General features: G+C 59.3%; 1 protein-coding gene across 1 annotated transcript in view; it reads right to left on the reverse strand.

Annotated features, from left to right (window-relative positions):
- Positions 1–2,980: 2,980 nt before the first annotated feature.
- The window catches only part of NUP210 (nucleoporin 210), a 103,018-nt gene continuing 85,915 nt past the window's right edge, over positions 2,981–20,083 (reverse strand). The window contains exons 30-40 of the mRNA XM_040628401.1: positions 19,452–19,626; positions 17,890–18,065; positions 15,729–15,949; positions 14,361–14,497; positions 11,739–11,856; positions 10,622–10,768; positions 8,848–9,098; positions 7,686–7,902; positions 5,839–5,934; positions 5,673–5,756; positions 2,981–4,398 (exon numbers count right to left, since the gene is read on the reverse strand). Of these exons, the coding sequence (XP_040484335.1) occupies positions 4,298–4,398; positions 5,673–5,756; positions 5,839–5,934; positions 7,686–7,902; positions 8,848–9,098; positions 10,622–10,768; positions 11,739–11,856; positions 14,361–14,497; positions 15,729–15,949; positions 17,890–18,065; positions 19,452–19,626 (1,723 nt within the window). The 3' untranslated portion in view covers positions 2,981–4,297. The remainder of the gene's footprint in view (positions 4,399–5,672; positions 5,757–5,838; positions 5,935–7,685; positions 7,903–8,847; positions 9,099–10,621; positions 10,769–11,738; positions 11,857–14,360; positions 14,498–15,728; positions 15,950–17,889; positions 18,066–19,451; positions 19,627–20,083) is intronic.

A 20,083-nucleotide genomic window follows, 5' to 3' on the forward strand; every position in this document is an offset into this window, starting at 1 on the left:
AATGGTGCTAAAAGCATTTTTTGGCACCCTTTGGAGAGCGAAAGTTGCATGGTTTGGGCGCAGGAAGCTGAACGTGCTGTGTCCTCTGGCCTTGTCAATGCACTCGCTTCCGGCAAGGTCGGTCGGCTTCTGGAGGCACGTGCTTTAAGATGGTGGTCAGCTCTGGGGATAAGAAGGCCCAGGCCTCCCACCTGCGTGTCTGGCCATCTCTCTAGAATATCCAAGATGGGTAAAGGGAAGAAAATACCATCATCCAAGAGAAAACCAACTGAGCAGATATGGGGACCTTTCTATTTGGATCTGAAAGAAGTTGAGGGGGTTGACATGCTGACATCCCACCAACCCTGAAGGGTCACCATACGTGGGTGTGATCACCCCATTGTCCTCACTAGACATGGGACCAGAGTGGCCATGAGAGCCAACCCCAGCTACAGATAGGGGTCTCCCTGTCTGCTGAGGAGCCTTCCGGGAAAGAGGTCTTCAGTCCTTAGAAGGAGACAGAGAGAATCTGTCTGCTTCTCTTCTGGATGCTGCCATGTCTGGACGTGATGTGATGCCTGGATCTGGCAGCCGTCTTGTGTCTCCGAGGGGGCCTCCCTGAAGGCAATACTTCAACGCTTAAACTGAGTGCTGCATACCAGGCAGGCCCTGTGCTGAACCTAGGACATTGGTTGAATGCTTTCCAGGTCTTCCTGTGTGCCAGGTCCCGGGGCCATAGTAGAACCGGCCTCAAGGAGGTCCCAGCTGGGAAGAGATAGTGGGGTCAGACAATGGTAACACAGCATAGGAGGACAGCAGAGGTCCAGGGGGCTGGGGGAGCACCCTCCCTCCCGCTCACCTCCTGCCTAGCGTGCCATTCTGCAAACAACGCTCTGTCTCCATCTGGGCTCCTCATGGGCCCCGTGCCAGCTTCCCCCAACAACAGTGACAGCGGCATATGTGGACTCAGCACCTCCTGTCTATCAGCTCATTTTGTCCTCGTAGGAGCCTCGCGAGGACAGTGTCCTCCTATTTCCCAATCAGGGAAACCAGGCCCAGGGCACTGATGGCGCTTTTAGCTTTTGAGTTCTGCACTCAGCTTCTCAGAGTGGGCAGGCCACGACAGGGGCTTACGCATCCTAAAGTTGCCCTTGTCTCCCGAGCACTTCTGCGCCCAGTCACCCCCATTGCCTGGGGTCCTCAGTCCAGAGGACTGGACTACCGTACACAGGGATCTGGGGCCTCCCCCTCAGCTTCTCTCTCCACCACCATCCCCTCTGAGAGTCAGATCAGCTATTTCCTCCGGGATAGAGGGCAGCCCTATTCACCATCCCACTGCCTAAGAAGAAGGCCGCACCCATGGCATCTTGCTGATTTTTACGGTAACTCTGAAGGCGCTGCTGTGCCCATTTTGCAGAGGAGAAAACTGAGGCCCAGAGTAGGGAAGAGACCAGAGCGGGAGCACGCAGGTGGGAGAAGGTGGGTGCAGGACCCACCCCTGCCTGGGCTGGTATCAAAGCCCCAGGGCCTGGGGGGCAGCTTCTAACCTGAGGGAAAAGAGCAGAGGTGAAGGCGCAGGGCCTGTCTGGGAAACTGCAGTTTGCTAGGTGTGTACCAAGGGGTGGCAGCCCCCAAGGGCAGGCGGGGCTGTCGCAGTGTAGGGGGTGTGATGGTCAGATCTGTGAGCAGCCGGACGTGGGGATGGGGCAGCTGAGACGAGGAGACGCTGGGGCAGGGAGGCTGGTGGGGGAACTGGGACCTCATGCTGGGGGAGGCCCCCTAGGCCAAGAAGAGGGCCATGGGGAGGGCAGATTCACGGGAACTTAGAGACGGGCCAGATGTAGGGTATGGGTGAGGAGGGCCTGAGGAGGGGACCTCCGTCGTGCAGGAGCAAGTGTGTCCGCGGTGGCGGGGGCAGAGCTCCGGCCAGGCGGTGGCTAGATGTGGGGGTGTGGCCTGCGGGGGGAGCACAGAGCGGGGCCACCGGGCTTGCTTTCAGGTGCTGCCATTGAATCCATTGGGATGAGATTGGCTGCGGCAGAAGACACGCTTGATCTTGAGGCCGTTGGGAGTGTCCTTCTCTCCTGTCAAGGGAGGCTGTCCTGGGTCTGGGCACAGGCTCCACAGACAACGGCCTAGCCATTCTGGTGGCCCCTACCTGGTCTGCTCAGCCGGGGGAGGGACAACATGGTGTGGGGGGCACCGCTCCCATGAGTCCGTCTCATGAGCTGCACAGGACACCGTTGCTCACATTCTGTCCCTACGATGTAGTCGCGTGTTGGCTCCCAGCAGCCAAAAGGGCTGGGAGACCTAGAGTATACTGAGGCCGCTCTCCCCCGCCAGCTCCGAGTCAGCGGTGGATGTGGGGGACAGGTGGCCTCCACCAGAGGCACCTCCAGGCTGCCTGCCACCTTGGGCGTCCATCTGGTCTCTCCAGGCATCTGCTCCATTCCTGCACCCACGACACAGGACAGCAGAACCTGCCTCGGACCCTTGGGGCGAGCCCGTGGAGGGCCGGCGGGGGACTACCCGAGGGGAGCAAGCTCGGGCGGGAGTGGGTGAGGGGCTGGGGACCAGGAAGCGGGGGGACGGTGTCCAGGCTGCAGAGTCGGCGAGGGGAGAGGTGATCCCAGGGGGGCCAGGTTCTGAGGAGAGTGGGGGCGGAAGCCAGGGGGACAGGAGGAAGGAAGAGCTGCAGAGTGACAGGCGCCCACGGGACAGAGGGAGGGAGAGAGAGAGAGAGGAAGGGGGCCGGGGTGATACCTGGGGATGCGTGGGCAGGGCTGCCATGTCCTCGGGCACCATGGGGGCCCCGGGCTGGCAGCCGTGGGAAGACAGCACGGGAGGGAGGCCTTGGCGGCCAGCCAGAGAAGGGGGTTGTGACACCGAGGGGCAGCAGAACAGACCTGGTCCTCAAGCCCACGTAACCAGAAGCAAAGTCACCGGAGCCTGGTCCCTTCCAGGCAGGATGCCTGCAATTCTGGCAATGAGCACGCCCCTCTTACGAAATTAGAGAGAGCTTTATTAAATAAACCAAGTAGAAACGCGCCTATTTACATCCAAGCTGTCAGTTTGAGCTCAAGTAATATGAAAGGCACAATTCGTCCTGTCTCCAGCTTTACAAAAATAAATCGCACAGCCCAGCCCTAAAGGCCTGAAGCGGCTTCCCACCTGTGGCTCAGAGTCAAAGTGGATGATCCCCCCCGCACACAGTGGCCACGCGTACCTGGCTCTGGGGGGCATCTCCGGTTCGTCCTGAGAGTGGCACGGCCCTCGGCCTAGGGCGGAGGGGCCGCGTTCGGGAGGCCTCGGATGCTGAAGGAACAAGGGGCTGGGGAGCAGGCCCACCCCCCGCACTGGCCACGTCGGGCTCCGTGGCCCGCTGCAGGGCCGCCACGGGGAGACCAGTGCTTGGGCCAGGCGGGCCAGAGGCTCAGGTCTGCTGAGATGGACAAGAAGGAACAGGTAACACTGGGCTTTGTGCTTGGGCGGGACACAGTGGCTTCCCCAAAGAACTCACAGAAGGAAAGATCCCGGTCTCGGGCTCAAGGACGTTTTCCTAACTACGATTCCACAGAGAAGCCGGGAGAAGGAGAAGGAACCAGACCCCAAAGGACATCCCAATGGGGCTGCGGCCACGTCCAGGAGCCGTTTCCACGGTTAGGAAACAAGCCCAGAGGCGGCCGTCAATTCACAGTGGCCCACAGAGGGGCAGAAAGCAGGCCGGTCACAGCGCACGTGGCACCTGAGCGTCCCCCGGGGAGGCTGAGACAGCACGGGGTCCCCGTCTCTGCATTCCTGAGGCTTCTGGGCAGTCACGGGGCCCGTAGCTGACACTCATGTGTGTTCCCTCCCCTCATCTCCCAGCAGGAGCCAGACTAGGGGTATAGTAAAGTTTTCACGTGGGGGGAAAACCCCACAAAAACAAAGACATAATTAAAAAGTCCTTTCCCTGAGGCCACTGCAGTCACACCCCCTCTAGGAAACGGAGCTCCTGCCTGCTCAAAGTCTGGAGAAGAGAGTGGTTCTAGGGACTGCAGGGAAAGAAAAGCATGACTGCATGCTGTCCAGAAACCCCAGACAACCCAGCAGGAAGGAATGAGCCAGCGTCTTTGCAAAGGCTAAGAACGAAACCAAACCAAAGCTGACGGGAACTCCTCGGAGTAAGCAGAGGCCCAAACTAGAGGGCGCGGCCCGAACTACAGAGCCGAGCAGGCAGCGAGGGGGGCCTGGGGCGGGGTCGAGCGGGCTGTCCCCACCGCGGAGGCGCAGGGACGCAGGGACGCAGGGACGCAGGGGCGCAGGGCCGGCCCGCTGCCTAGTGTGACGTGTACGCGGGGCTCCAGAGCCCCGACGGCGGGCTGGCTCGGCGGCTGGGAGGCAGTGCGTTGAAAGGCGTCGGCGACGAGGCAGCGAAATCTAGGGTGAAAAGAGTCGAAGTGAGTCACAGAGCAAATGAGAGAGCTCGGGTTCCTCAGGGATTCCTCAGTGCCAGAGCCACCACGGCCCCTGATGGAAGTGTCGGCTGCCCACCTCGGCCACGCCCCCCGCATGCCCCAGGCAGCCCCAGGCCGGCGGTGTGATGTCACCCAAGGGACGGGTGACAGCCGGACATGCAGAGAGGCCTGGAGGGTAAGCCCTGACCTCCCACAGCAGACCTGTGGGAGAGAGCAAGTAGCGGGTCTCAGGACCACATGGAAGTATCCATGGGTCCGCAGGGCATGCAGGGAGGAGGGCCTGTCCATCTGGGCAGGAACAGCTCCTTGGGCAGAGAAAGTGCATGAACAAAGACTCCATGTGAGCGGAAGAGTCTGGAGTGTTCAAGAGATAGTGCGAGGGAGGGGTGCACTGGGAGACAGGGTTAGAAAAGGTGAGTGCCCTCTGCAAGGGTGGCTGGGGGACATTTGTTGTTCTAGGGGTCCAGGATGCATGCGGATCTTGTCACCCAGGAAAATGCATCTATATACAAAACTGTTCTTGTCCAAAAAATTCAGATTCTTTGAAGCCTGGCCATGCCCCCTTAGGCTCAGTAGACACCTGTTCAGGGGAGAGAACCCTCCGATGGAACACAGAAGACATAGGGCTGCCATGCGCCCTCATGGTCGGCACTGCACTTCTCACAGAGAGAAGTGTCCCCTGCAGCCATACAGGGTCACCAGACCTCAGAGTCACCAGAGACAACTGGACTATGAAGAGGAATGGCCCTCATGATTCTTCTCCCTCTGGGAGATCCGTCATCAGGACTGTCCAAACCCTCACCTCTGAGTCAGCTGGCTCAACCCAGCTTAGAGCCCTCTGAGGCAGTCCCAGCAGCGGGGAACCAGTCCCAGCAGCGGGGAGCCAGTCCCAGCAGCGGGGAGCCAGTCCCAGCAGTGGGGAGCCAGTCCCAGCAGCGGGGAGCCAGTCCCAGAGAGCACAGTGGCAGAGACAGCTTCCTCCGGGCCACCAGCCCACCGCCCTGCATGGTTCTGCCTGGGGAAAGCTCTCCTCACCCAGGACCGGCATACCATTCCCCCTCACCAGCTCCCCGATCTGCCTTCTGGGCCTCACACCTCAGCTGCCACTCTTGCCCAGGGCCAGAGCTTCTGAAACTTGGGGTTCAGGGTCCTGATGTCCACTTCCTCCCTCAGGACCCCTCCCTCTCAGACCCAGGCCTGCCGTAGACTGCATCCACGGGGGGGTGGGCTACTCACAGTGGGGGCTGTGGCGAGGGCCGGCTCGGGGGGAGAGGGCTGGAGGTGCGGTGAGCTCCCGGGGCGCGCAGATCGTGTGGTAGGCTGCAAGACCACGTGGCTGGTTAGAGTCAGGGTGGGGGGTGGGGAGCAAGCCGGGGCACACGAACGATGCGAACCACCTCACCTATGATCATAACAGCGGTCCCAGCCAGCAGGGCAAAAAGCGTGAAGAACATGACTTGGTAGGAGTCCAGGAAGTGCTGGAAGAGGCTGGCTCCGTCTGCGAGCAATGGAAAGATAAGTCACCAGAGCAACGCGCAGAGTTGCCTCATGTCTGTGTGCGTGGCCAGAGGGTGAGATGGCCTGTTCGAGGCCTGGGGCAGCATCTGGTCCTGTGGGGCGCGCGTCCCGGTGCTCCGTCCTATTCCATCCTGGGCCACTTGAACCGACCCAGTTCCACTCGAGGCCCCGCTTCCTTGGAGGTGGTCTCAGTTTCCATACCCATTCCGAGGAAGAACAGACCCGTCTGGGGGAGTCGGAGGGCGGGGGCTGCCCAGGAGGCAGCCATGCTGCCTGGAAAGGCAAGGCAGTGTTGAAAATGTCAAGCCATGAGCTGCACTGCTTGTGACACTGGAAGTCAGGGTTGGGCAAGGCATTGGACAGGGATGTTGCCCCTCTCAGAACTGAGGCCCATGCACCAAGGGAGCCCAGTATCAGCTGCTCCAGAGCCACCCTTCCTCGGGGGCCCCACCTCGCGGGGGCCCAGACTGTCACTTCCTCTTCCATTTCCCTCTACCTCATCCTGCACCCCTCCCTCCCTCTCGCTGGGTTGTCCTGCGTCAGGACACATCCCTGACTGGCAGGAAGGAGATGGTGGCCTCTTCAAGGGCCCTTGACATTGGTCCCACCCCTTCAGTCTGCTCCCAGCCACACCTGACCAGGCCACCTCCCTGCTCTCAAGAAAAAGCCCGAGCCCCCGGCCTGGCATTCAAGGCTCCTCATGGCCCAGCCCCTCACCACGCACATCACCCCAGGGTCCTTCTGACTGCATTGCCCTCCTCCTGGCCACTCCTCCTTCCAGACGTGGTGTAAGCAGCCCCTTTGAACTGCACCCTCAAGCCGTCAGAGGTAAGATTACCCCCTCCGTGCGCCTCCCACTTCTTAAGCCACATCTTTAGAGTCATTCCTTTCTTACTGTGTTTATCACCCATGCCCTATTTGAGGTGGGGGGCTTCTCGGGCCTCTGCCCAGCACAAGGGCTGGCATACAGCAGGTGCTAATAATGACCACAGAATCAATGAATCATCCATTACTGAACACCCAGTGTATGTCAGGTAGGCTCTGGTCTAAGCGCTGTCCCCAACTACAGTACTTAGCTTCTAGCTGGGGAAGACCAGTGGAAATCATAGTCGGTTGTATTTGTTCTGCAGGCTGACAGTTGAGAATAGTGCTATGGAAGAAGGCAAAGGGTTTGAGTGGGACTAAGGTCCAAAGTTTCCTGCCATACGAGCAGAGAAGGTTTGCGGGAAGGTTGGTTTGATGGAGGTGGGGTGTTGGCTAAGGGGCTGTGTGGGGGAAAGGCATCCTGGGCAGAGGGAACAGTGAATGCCAAGGACTTAGCTGGGTCCGCGCATGGCCCCAAACAGGAAGACGGCCAGTGTGGCTGCAGCAAGGTGCTGAAGGGGGACGAGCATAAAGGGGTCGGGAAGGCAGATTGTGTGGGGCCTGTCGAGACACTGGAGAGACTCGGGCTTTACCTCCTGAGGGACGTGGGAGCTATAGCAGAGGGCTGAGCAGACGAGGGGCACCGTCTAGTCACATTTCAACAGGATCCCTCGCTGCCGTGTTGAGAACCGGCAGGGGAGCGAGGCGCACACGGCTGCTCGAATGAGTGACGTTTGCTTGGCGCGGTGTTCTGCGTTTGAGTTGTCCAGTTCTCGAGGCCCTCAGGTTCCCACAAACAGCCGAGACCACCCAGCCCAGCCCTCCTCACCCAGGTCCATCCCAGCCATGTCCCGGCCCGTGACTCACGAGGACCAGGCCCTCGGCGATCCATCACAAAGGCCACGGTGACCGGAATGGTGACGGCCTGGTTAGTCAGGGGGCTGGAGAAGGTCAGGGCGGTGGTCAGAGGCCCCTGGCTGCCGGCCGCGGGATCCGAGACGCCGACTGTGTAGGTGATGAAGCTGGGGAGCCCCAAAGACTTCTCCTTCTCAAAGGCCAGCACGGCTGGGGACCCCGATTTCACCTGGGAGAGACAGCAGAGCTGGAGAGAAGCAGCCCCCACTTCTGCCTGACGTGCTGTGCTTCCCGCCCAGGCCTGAAGGCCAAGGGTGGAGACCCCTCCCCAGGCCCACTTCCTAGGCAGGTGATGATGCCTGGGTACTTCTGACAGCGTGAAATCTGCAAAGTCAGGGAAGGAGCACAGTGTCTATCTATACTTGGAGTGTTTTTAAGGAAAGGACAAATCAATATCATTGAATTCTAATCAAGTGCTTGTTAAAGAAATGCTAAACTAACATGAACTATCACTAAACGCCAACTTTCCAAGGGAACAGCCTGGAGCTCTGTGAATGGCCGATCGCCAGCAGCTCAACCCCAGGGCCTGGCAGACCCTCCGTCACCAGCAGTGAATTCACCCTGTCTCGCTCCAAGAATGTTCAGCCACATTCACTGCGGCGAGACAAGGGATGAAGCAAACAGAGGAGCCAAAAACCCCTTCGCCACGTCACCCCAGATCTCCTTCCAGCTTGCATTTAGCAGATGGGGACACCGAGGCCCAGAGCCGGGGCCTTGTCCCCAGGTGTGCAGGCGTCCGTGATAGGTCAGGGAGTAGAGCTGTTTTCCTCCTGCCCACGTCAGTGCGCGTTCCTGCACTAATCTCATTCGCTGAACACACGAAATGTTCGCGGAGCACCTACTACACGCTGGGGAAGCCCTACGCTAACACCGGCCTCGCATACTTAACTCCTGCCTGGGGGAGACTAGCAGAAATCACAGTCACTCATACAACGATACAGGCTCACACAGCACGGTAGTGCTGGGGGAAGAAAGAAGAGGATAAGGCGTATTTACATTTTTAAAAAAATTTTTCATTTTAAAGAGAGGTGGTGCAGGCCTCCACGTTCCACCTGGGCCTCCCTGCCTCCCAGTCCTCTCCAAGGCCCCCGGCTCGTGCGTAGATGCCACTGACCTCCAGGTTCTCGAGAATCTCCATGGCACCGAAGACCTTGACCTCGGAGCTGGTGTAGTGGTTGCTCAAAAGGATTTCAGCCTGGTCAGTGTACAGCCCCGGGCTGAAGGGCACCTCGGCGCCCACGTGCTCTCCGGGGACGCGGCTGCCCGCGATGGACGCGGTGACCAGCAGCGGCGTCTTCTTCATGCTGAGGTGCCTCAGCTGTGTGTCCGTGAGCCCGTGCATCGTGACCGAGCAGAGGTACCGGCCTGCGGAGACAAGGGTGACTCACGCGGTCCCTCTGTCGCCCGTGCCCTGATGCTACACTTTCTCCTAGCTTTTCTAACCGCACAACTCCCGCTCGCCCTTCAGAGCCCACGTGACGCAGCACCTCCTCCGGGACCCTCCAGGGACCTCCCTCTTCGGTACCCCTGGCCCGGCTTGGACACCCCTTCTATAACCTGCACTCTCGCTCCCTTCTCAGAACGTTCCCTGGGGTGGAAAGGCGTGGGCCGGCTCTGCACCTCAGGGCCCAGCCATCCGGGCTCGGAGGGATGGTGGGTAAATGATGAACAGATGCCATGACCTGACGCTGGGCTACAGGCCGGCGGGGGCTGACTCCCAGGACGACCTATGGTCCCAGATACAGCAGAAAGTTCTGGGAAGGCATGGATCGGGATTATTTTGGTACCTGTTGGATGCTCCGTGCCTGCCCTGAGTAGACAAACGATTCAAATGGACACTGTCGAGCGGGGCCCTGGAGAGCCCCCCAGCCTAGAACCAGGGTGCCTATGCTGGAGTCCCTTCTGTGCCCACGCCAGCCAAGCACCCCTCGGCGAGTCGGCCTCCATGCTGGCCCGGTTTCCCTCGATCAAGTGGGAATAACATCGCAGCGCTCATGGGACCACATTTGTGAGTAAATAGGGCCCGGGACCCCAGACGCCTGCTCCGTGCCCAGCCCCGCGCTTCGCCCCCGCACGACGTGCCCTGAGGATGTATGTCCTGCGTCTTAGGCAGCGGCCTGGGTGCTGACCCGAGCCACGGGGAGCGGCAGGCTGGGCTTAGGGCCCGGCGTCGTGCTGTCGCTAACTCCTCCTAATTAAGACCGGCTGCATGTTCTTGGAAGGAGCTGAAAACCGAGCCAAATGCTCGACAGTCACCAACATAACGACACTGCAGCTACGACTGAGGGCTCGATAGGAGAGTGTGCTGGGCACGGTGCTTAGCAGGTCGCAGGGACTAGCCTACCGAACCCTTGAAGTGCCCCGGGAGGGCCCCCGTCTTCTCAGGGTGCGTCAGGAACACTCAGCGTCACTTGGCCAGCATGCCGGGGGCCAGGCAGTCACTCCAACCCCAGGGCACCAGCCTTCAGCTCCACGGGCCGTGGAACGGTGATACGCAGACACACTGCACGGCCCCCGACTACTCAACCAGGACCCTTCCAGACATCACTTGTTTGCACCGCTCGGCCCTGGCATGCGGGCAGGGCAAAGCAAGGCACCATCCTGCCCAGTTCACAGAGCCTCAACACCCACTGGCTCTGGGCCTCGAATCCAGCTTTTCCAACTTGGAAATGCGTCCTTCCTGCTGCGTGGAGGGGGCTGTGAAGGACAGCCATCACCCAGCACAGGCCTGCCAACCTCTCCCGGTAGCCGGAAGGGGCCAGCGGCCAGAGGGGTGGCATCAGTCCCCCGCTGAGCTCCTGACAGACAAGGCCCCTCCGTGCAGAGGGACGGTGCACCAAACACACCCCAAGGAGCCAGTTTTCCCGTTCGAACCCTTGCGAACTTACCCAGAGTAGCGTCAAATCCTGGCTCTGCCGTGAAAACATCGCGCGCTGGGAAATCGAAGACGTCTTGCTTGAATTGCAGCTGGCAGCTAATGAGGGATTCTGGGTGCAGAGTGTCAATGATTTCCATCTGGGCGGGGGAGCACTCACCTGGAGACGGGAAGGGGGTGAGAAGGGTGTGGCCAGGCCCACCCGGGCCTCTACACCTGCCCGCGGAGCCCGAAGTGAGGGAGCGAGAGCAGGCCGCACACAGGCCCCGGGGGGAAAGGGAATGAAAAATGACACACACGGGGCTCCCAGGGCTGCCCCAAGCTTCATGATGCCGCCACAGTAAACTGTGGACAATTCTAGGGAAGAGGAGGGTCATTCTGAATCGTGGGCGATTTCAGATCTGAACTTGAGCCTCTGTGCTAAAACCTGCATCCGGCAGCCCAGCAGATGGGCCGGGCCCACTAATGCACGTCGTCTGTTCCTGTCAGCAGCAGGAAATGGGCAATTTATTTCTGGACATCGGGAGGGCAACAGTTCCCACTAATACACTGAGTATCATTTCGGCAACCGCACGGTGCCGCGCCCGCGCATTGGGGTAGGAAAAGAGAGGTTACTGGGTGCAGTAAAGTGGCCTCCTCCACCAGCACGAGAGTAGCCATAGCTAATTCTGCCAGTTAAGTGGCTAAAAAAAAAAAAAAAAAGAAGAAGAAAACCAACCAAAAAACAGCCCGTATTGATGTATTTATTTCTGACAGCTGCTGTCCAGGGCAGTCATGGGCAGGACACAGGGTCGAATGTTCTATGCATGACTTGGAAGAGGTAATTACAAAAATCAGAATCAGCAGTGAGGTCTGCTAAGTCGTTACTTTCTGGGATTAGTGGGGGTAAAGTGTGGTTTGCTTTACTCGGGTGCCCCAGGGCTGAAGCTCAGACACAGGCCATTTCTGGGTGCCAGGCTCTTTCGGGAAGATCTCTTTTCTAAAACGCTGGAAGGAACGGGCCGGCGGGGGTCTAAATGCTCTCTCTGGCTTTGGCGTGAGTTTGAGTAGGAAAAGGAGACAAAACTGCAGCAGAGCCCCTGAGCGCAGCGGGGCCCCTTCCCAGACCACGCAAGCCCCTCACTCTCTACCTCTCAGGTTAGAGCTTCTGTCTCCCACGGTGACGGTCACCTTGGAGGCCTCCTGGAAGCTGGTCTGGCCTGGGCGGACGGAACGGGCCACGATCCTTTGAGGGACACCAATCACTATCTGGGGAGGGAGCCGAGGCAGCTGCACTGAGCACCGACCACGTGTGGGCTCCGTGCCAGGCATTTTCTCGGCCTCACCCTGCTGCCTGTGATGAGGCACGGCCCATTGCACAGGGGACAAAACTGAGGCTCAACATCTGAAAGACTTGCCCAGAGGTGGCGGAGCTGGGGTCAGGCCCCGGGCCGGACTCTGCAGCCTTGCCCTCTCCCTCGGAACAGGCCGCTTTTCCCGACCAGCAGAGCAAGAGCTAAACAGCAGCCTGAATTCACTCAACGGTTTGGGGTGGGCTGCAGAGTTTGGCTCCTGTGACGGTTGCGATCACTTCTCTGTTCACCAGTTTGGTTTACTTAGTCTTTCGGCAAAGAGAGAAGGCACTGTTTTATTTTATTGTCATTTATTCAAAATAAATCACCCTGACTCTGATGCCACTCGCACAGCCTGGGTAGAGAAGGCCCCCCCAGACTCAAGGCTTCCCAGATTTTTCCCTGCCCATCCCCTTCGCTCATCCTGCACTGCCCACACCCAAACCCCCAGCTCTGCGCCTTTCTTAAGCCCCCACCCTCCCCTGCGGAGCCTGACCCCATCAGCCCTTGCAGGCCCAGCTCCTATCACCCCGTCCGGCTAGAAGGCTGTCTACCCCCCTCTGGGCAGGCACTCAGCACTTCCTGCCACCCACAGATCTCATTTCTACCAGAACGTGAGCTCCCTGAGAGCAGGGATGGGGTCTCACTCTTCCCCAAAGTCCACGCGGCTCCCAGGGCCATGGCTGATGCAGAACATAAGCAGGCCTACGGGCTGGCCCTCTGGCCTCCAGACTCACTGGTAGGTACCTGCTCTCCTGCCCTAGTTCCTCCCATCTTCTCCTGGACTCCTGCCCACCATGCTACTGTCTTCTCCCCACTCCCTCTCCCTCCTCCTCCACACCTCGCGGAGGGGCCCAAGGCCTTGCCCCTCCTCCCACCTGCTCTGTTACGTTCTGCATATTCCCATCCACTCTCAGGTCTTCCAGAACCATTTCTGTCCTTAGACCCCCTCCCCATCTCCAGCTTTCTGCCCTGGACCTCCAGAAACACCTGATGCCTCACCACCAGCCCCACATAGAGGAGCTGAAACCACCTCAAGCTGGCCGTGTCTCAACTCACTCATCTTCCACCCACGCTGGCCCCTCCTTCTGCACCCCCCCCATCGTCAGGGTAAAGGACCAACATCCACCTTGTCACCCAAGCCAGACCCCAACCCCTACTTCCAAATGGTCGCCGAGCTCCAGGGACCCTCTTTCCTCAATCTGCCCCAAACCCACCCTCAGTTTCTGGCCACCCAATGGTGCCAGCCAAGGGCCCAGCCTCAGCCCTCTCCCTTGAGCTCCTAGACTTTGCCAGGCACCGGGACCCGTTTCAAACCTCACCTCTGATCTGTATCACCCTCTACTTAAAAAAAAAAAAAAAAAATTCCTTGATGAATCCCTCCTGGGTTTGGCATAAGCTTCCACCTCTTTGCCCTGGAGTAGGAACAGCTGCAGCTGATACCCACCGAACACGTGCTGAGTGCCACTCTAAGTGCTTCACACATGTGAGCATCGCTAATCCTTACGACACTCTTCTTTCCATTTCACAGACAGGAAAACCAAGGCACAGTTTTTCCCCACACAAGGAGGGGAAGTAACTTACCTGAAGCCACACAGCCTCTCCGTGGCCCAGCTGGGATGGGAACCCAGGGTAGATCACGACTGCAATGCCCGCCTCCACTCCCCCCACCCCCAACTGCCTAGGTTCCGGCCATCAGGGCTGGGCTCTCGAGCCAGGCACACCTTTGCCTACGCCATGCTCTCTCATCCAGCCCCCCGCCGCCCCAGCCCCTGCCCACTCTCGGCGGCCGCTCCCAGGAGAACATGGTTTCACCAGTCACCAGGTGCCCCTAACTGGGATCGGCCCACCCACTGCACAGCCCCGGCACTAAATATGCAAGCTATTAGGTTAAACTGCTGGATTCGATCACGTGCGCACTGGCTCTAAAATGAGACACATTTGGAATGCAGCCAAACGTTGCTCATGGATTCATTCTCGGCTGGAGATAAATAGAAGAGAGAACGGTTTTGTTCGCCTCCAGAAAGACTCAAGAGGTGACTTGCCGGGGAGGCTTAACTTTGCTGGTGACGCCAAATCGCCATGCTGGCCCACCCCCGCCGAGACTCCTGGGGAGACACCCACAGAGGACGTTCCCGTCCTTCCACCAGATGCATGGGAGCCGGGGGGGGGGCAGCAATGCCAGGACATCAGCCCTTGTCATGGCACCATTTTGAAAGTGGGGAGGTGGGGGCCTGTGCAGAAAAGGGAGCAGGTTCCAATCCCAGAGGCAGTGGGCAGCGGAACCCAGACCCATGACTCCGGATCCCAACCGCTAGCAAGCGGCTAGTGCTTCTTTTCTCGAGAAAAGCGAGTCGTTCAGTACAGAAAGCTCAGGGTTTCACCCCGAGAGGGTCAGCCACGTATGCCCCGAAGCCCCACCTCCTTATAGGTCCTCAGGTGCCCGGCAACCTCGTAGTAAACGGTCACAGATCCCGCCTCTCGGGCCACAGCCACGCCTGTCCTGGGGTCGATGTGGAGGACGCTGCTGGCTGAGGAGCTCCAGGTTCCAGAGAGGCCTGGGAGAAGAAGCCCCGGCTGTCACTCACCGTTCCCACATCCGACACTGCGGCCAAACCCTGTCACCTGGGTGACCGTGCCAGCCTCCTGGTGGCCCCGGCCACCCCCATGCTCCACACTGCTGTCCTGGGGGCCCACTCATCACCTTCAGAGTAGAAGCCACCCCGTAGTTTCGACACCGTGGTTCAGGCCCGCTCTCCCCCAGGCTCCTGGCTGCGGCCACCTGCAGGCCCAGCGCACCTGTTTTTTGCACAGCTGCTGCCCCGCCCAGAGTGAGCCTCCCGCCCTCCCTCCTCTCCAGGGCCTCCCTGCTTGGAATCTCCTGACCATTCCCTTGTCCTGGGATGACCGGGGAGCTGGCCCTCCCCACGGGACCACCCCTGCCCACCCCCAACCGCTGATCAATCCCTTTTTAGCAAACAAAACAGGAGTCAGGCTCGAGAGCAGGTGCTGGACAGCCTTTCGTAGTTAAAAGCCAGTCACATTATAGAATATATACCACATTCTATTTCTGGCAAATTAGATTTGTTTTTCTTGAAAGGCAGTGTTGAACTTCCTTTTAAGATGAATTTAATTAGGTAAAAAAAATAGGGAGACCATTTGAAAAAAAAAAAACCAAAAAAACAAGTAATGCCGGTCAGGGATATACAGGTGGCGCGGGAGCGGCTGGAATCTGGAAATCGCGGGCCCAGCAGCTGCTCTTCTCCTGAACGTGCAGCGGACGCACGCGGCCCAGCACGGTAACCACGCGCGAAATGCACGCAAATGAAACAGGCAGCTCCGCCCTCGCGTTAGCCACGTTTCGAGGGTTGATCCTGAGTGCCCCCCGTGTTAGACAGCAGATACAGGAGGTCTCCACGGTGGCAGAAACCTCTACCAGACCGCACTACGTGAGCGCCGGGGCTGGCAAGCTTGCTCCATAAAGGGCCAGATGGTACATGTGTCGGGCTGCGGGGACCCGAAGGTCTGTCTGATGCCACCGCTCAAGCCGGCAGTCGCAGGGTAAACACGGCCACTGACAGCACGTGAATGAACGGGGGAGGCAGAGTTCTAATGCAATCGTGTTTGCAAAAAGAGGCAGCACGCTGGATTTGGCCTGTCGGGTTCTGACGCCTGCTCTTGAACCTCCAAGAGCTCTGTTTGTCTTATCTTCACGACGGGAGCCCGCTCCCATCTTCGGGACTGCCCTGGACTCAGAAGGGTTCCCCGGCCAGTAGCCACCTCTCTTACCTTCCAGGCCGACCAGGACCGTGGCCAGACAGAGGACGTCCCCCACCACCACCGCTCCGGACAGCTCGGGGGAGATGGCCTGTTGCACGGGCAGCGGGACGAAGTCGGAGAGGCCCACGTGCTCCACGTCCCACACGCTGAGCAGCGTCAGGCCGACGCTGACGGTGCGCACGACGCACGTGTTGTTGGTGGCGCCCTTCCCGATCTGCACAAACTCGTCTCTAGGCACAGGAGGGGGAGGCAGGCTCTCAGTCTCAGGGAAGAGGCGCCCGACTCCGGGGGGAGAAACACCCTGGGTCCCCTGCCTGGCGAAGCTTCTTGCTGACTGCGGCCCCCCATGTCCCTCCGGCTCGAGTTTACCAAGAAGCTGCCGCAGATCTGGGGCCACTGCAGGCCACACGAACCTGACCTCCTCTCCTCTTCCCCAGGAGGAGCCCGTGGCCCACAGCTGGGGTGGCCCGGAGCACACCACCCCCCCGTGTTCTGGAAGGGAAGGCTGAGGCCAGAGGGCAAGGTGAGCTTCAAAGCGCTTGCCAGTCCCTTCCCGACAGTGAACTGGGACATTCTTGGGAGGCATGACCTCTGGCCCCTGTCTCCTCTGTAAAATGGGGATGAGAACGTACCCGTGTCCCAGGCTCGACGTAAGCGTGAAACCAGGTCAGTGGCTGTAAAGCGCTGAGACCAGAGGCCGGCCTGAGGGCCATCCCCTTCCTCCAGCGTACCTTCTGACCCCTGAGCCCTGACTGGTCTCCAGGAGAGGTGCTCCCACCACAAAAAGGCCAGCAGGACTTCTGTGGGGTAGCTGAGGGGGTGGGAGGACCCACCTCCACTTCCTCCAGGGAAGCCTAGGTCCCAGACAGATGCACGGCCCATAGCACGTGCACAGAGCTCCACAGTTTGCCTTCGAGACTATGGCCTCAGTTGGTGGCCCTGAGGACGAGGCAGGCTTCCCACACGACAGGTGTGGAGACAGAGGCCTGGAGAGGTGAGCTGCCTTGCCTGGGAAGGGCCCCCAAAGGGCAGAACTGGGGTTCAAAATGGGTCTAACTCCAAACCCTGGTCCTTCTACCATGCTACGTCCCCTGTGCCTGGCCCTGGTATGTGAGCAATAGGGGACACGTGTGTTGCAGGCCTGTGGGGAGGCCAACCTGCAATGGTCACCCGCACCTGGATACAATCTTCTGTCCCCCACACTCCCTAGAACCCCTGCCCAAGCTGTCCTCCTTCCTCCTGTGCCTGATGCCTCTCTCTCCTGCTCTTAGCTGGTCTGCATGCCCCTGGGGCAGCGGCTCTCAAGCTTTAGAATTGCCTGGCGGCCTCCTTAAAACCCGGATTGTTGGGTCCTGTGAACGTGCACTTCTAAGGGCTCCCATGTGCTGCTGGTGCTGCTGGTCTGGGGACCATGCTTGGAGACTCACTGCTCCAGCAGCCCCAGTCAGAGATTTCGGCAGGCCCAAACTGAGGCCACAGCTCTCTTCCTGCTCTGGAGAGTGCCCTCTCTCCTCACATGAGGCCCGCGGCTGCAGCTGTATTTCGAAAGAGTCAGCCAGAATGAATTGCAGGTGGAGCCAGATGGGACCTGGTCTTCAAACCCCACTTCCTGGCTGTGTGACCCTGGGCAAGTGGCTTGACCTCTCTGGGCCTCTACAAATGAGCTACGGTGAGGCGTCAGTGAGGCATAGTGGATGCAGTGAACGTTGGACTCCTTGCTCACCAGCACCGGAGCGCTGGAGGGGTGCACCTTGAGGGGTGACCAACCTCTATAAAGTCTGTGACCAGTGATTTGCATCTACTGATCGCAGAGCCGGTGCAATGGCCCGGATGGCTGTCTCCCCTGCCGTGGGCTTTCCCAGGTACCCAGAAGTCTTACCACAGGGCCTCTAACCACAAACCCCGACACCTGTGTCTCGCCTCCTGCTCACCGGGGGACATCACCGACAGCCTCCTGCCACGTAGTCATAAAGGCTCTGGGCCACGCTTTCCCCTCGCTCCTGCCTCCTGACCGAGCCCAGGGCTTCCCCCTGGGGCCCTACAAGTGTGGCACGTCCCTCCTCTTGGTGACCGTAAGCTCTCCTTTCGGTGGCACTAGAGTGTCTGGTTGCCATCCAGGTACAACGGAGGCACCCCTTCCCCTGAGAAACAAGCGTCACCCACACCCGACCTGTTGGTTGCAAAGCTGAGGACGGAGTTGTGAGCGTGGAAGATATCTCCGGAGTTGTCATGGAAGTGGACCGTGAAGGTCACAGTCATTCCCAAAGGCAGGGCTGCCAGAGCCTCCTTGTTCCGGGTGTGCAGGGCGGGGCTCATGGAGGTCCTCAGGTAAGAGACCGGAGACACCTGAGGACAGAGCAGGGGTGGTGGTGGCCGCACTAGGAACCGGCCTCCCCAGGACGAAACACCTGCCGCCAGCCAGTAACCCCCCTAGGGAAGGACTGGGGGCTGGATCGACTCGGGGGTCACGGCAAGAGGAAAGGCCTCGGTCTCCTGAGCGTCCCAACCTAGTGACAAGATTCCCGCCTTCCCACGCGGCAGGCCGGCCTGACGAAAACAAAACCCAACCTACAAGAGTCAAGGCCTGTGACTGAAAAATTAGCTCATTATTCACATTTGCGAAAATATCCCCTGGGCTTTGCATGTTGGGTTTCTGGGGGAAACCTGGCTCTCCGGGCGCTGAAGTGGAAGCAATGCCTGCTTGGGCTGCCGAGGAGGCCTTCATGGGGGCCGCTGGGAGCCTGCAGGTGCGCCAGGGAAAGCAGGACGGGGAGGAGGGAACCCGAGCTCCAGAGATGTGGCCTTGGTCCCCTCACTCCGAGTAAAATCTGTCCTGGCCAGAATGTTCGCCCCCTCAAAAGACCTGATTTCTGGGATAAAGATCAGTGAGTACAGTGACAGGTACACAGCTGGTGCTCAATACATATTAGCTGAAATAGGGTGAGCAGTGAGTCGCTTCCACTTACTCAAAAAGTAGAGCAAAGGGTTCCCTGCGAGGCTCCCACCTTGACACGAAAAGGCAGTAATTAAGGAAGCAGGTCTGTGGCCCAGGCCAACCCTCAAACTCAAAGTCACACATGTCGTCTGTCACCCAGGATTCAGCATGTGGCTAGGAGGGGAATTTGGGGCACCCGACCCAAGGTCGCCCAAGGAGAATGTCCCTAGCACCAAGGAGCATGGAATGGCAGGGGGCCATGGGAACAATTGTGATGAGGCCGGGGGACCCAAACCCGAGCCCGGCCCATGTGGGTTAGGGCCCAGCCAGCCTCGCAGCCACCGAGACTGACTCACTTCCACTGTGAGTCTCGGTTTCCTCGCCTGTAAAACGGGTCACTGAATTCTCCACACCGCCATGCGTGTACGTAACGCGACGATTTCTGTGCCGGGTGTCCAGCACACGCCGTCAATGCTGTGGGCACCGACCATGCTCCACGCACCGCTGCCCCGTCAGGACGCAGGGTGCCAGTCCCAGCAAATCACAGGCCTCGCTGGGCCTTGGTTTCCCCTCCCTGAAACAAGGCCGTGGCAATCAATAACCTCCAAGGAACTTCGGCTCTGACATCCAGAAGATGCTATAGCTTTTCCTCTAGGACCTTTGCCCCCAGGTTATTCTCCAGTAAATTCTTCTGTACAATTTCTCAGCTGGAAGGTGAATAGATCCATTTTACACCTGCGAGGGGGAGTTTTTACCTCGACGCTATTACTCCAAAAAGGGGGAGAACACGATCCTACCTTTACAGCGAAGATGATGGTTTGGTTGGCCCCAAAAGGCTCTTGGGCAGTCACTTCGATTGTGGACGTCCCGATCACGGACCCTGACGTCAGGAAGCCTTTCTCGTCCACGTGCACCACGGGAACCTTCTCCGGCCCATCCAACACGCGGTAGCTCAGAGACGCTGCACCATCCCTTTGGAAAACAAACAGACCCAGTTTTTCAGAGGTCACAGTGAGGGGCCCTGCGTCCCTGCCCTGAGACGCAGCCGTCTGGGCTTCCCGAGGGCTCCTGGGAGAAGGAAAAGGCCTGATCCTGGCCCCACCGTGCATTAGGGCCTGGGTGGGCAGCCTGACTACAGCCTCCCCAGTCACCCACGGGACACCTAATGTGGGAAACTGACAGTTCCAAGGAGAGTGCTGCTTCTGGGAGAAGAGACTGAGGTCTGAGCTTCTCTCACCCCGTGCTCGGGATGTTTGCTGTAAAAGATTGTTTCTGGGGCAAACTATTTCGCATTTACTGACATAAGGCAGCCTGGCACGGTGCGAAGAGGACGGGGCCCTGACTGAGCAGAGTCCCAACGCCCCGCAGACAGCTGCGTGCCTTGAGGCACCTCGTGTCTCCTCTCTCGGCCTCTGTTTCCCCAACTGTG

The sequence above is a fragment of the Ursus maritimus genome, unplaced genomic scaffold, assembly GCF_017311325.1.
Source record: "Ursus maritimus isolate PB19 unplaced genomic scaffold, ASM1731132v1 scaffold_14, whole genome shotgun sequence".
NCBI classification, from domain to species: Eukaryota; Metazoa; Chordata; class Mammalia; order Carnivora; family Ursidae; genus Ursus; species Ursus maritimus.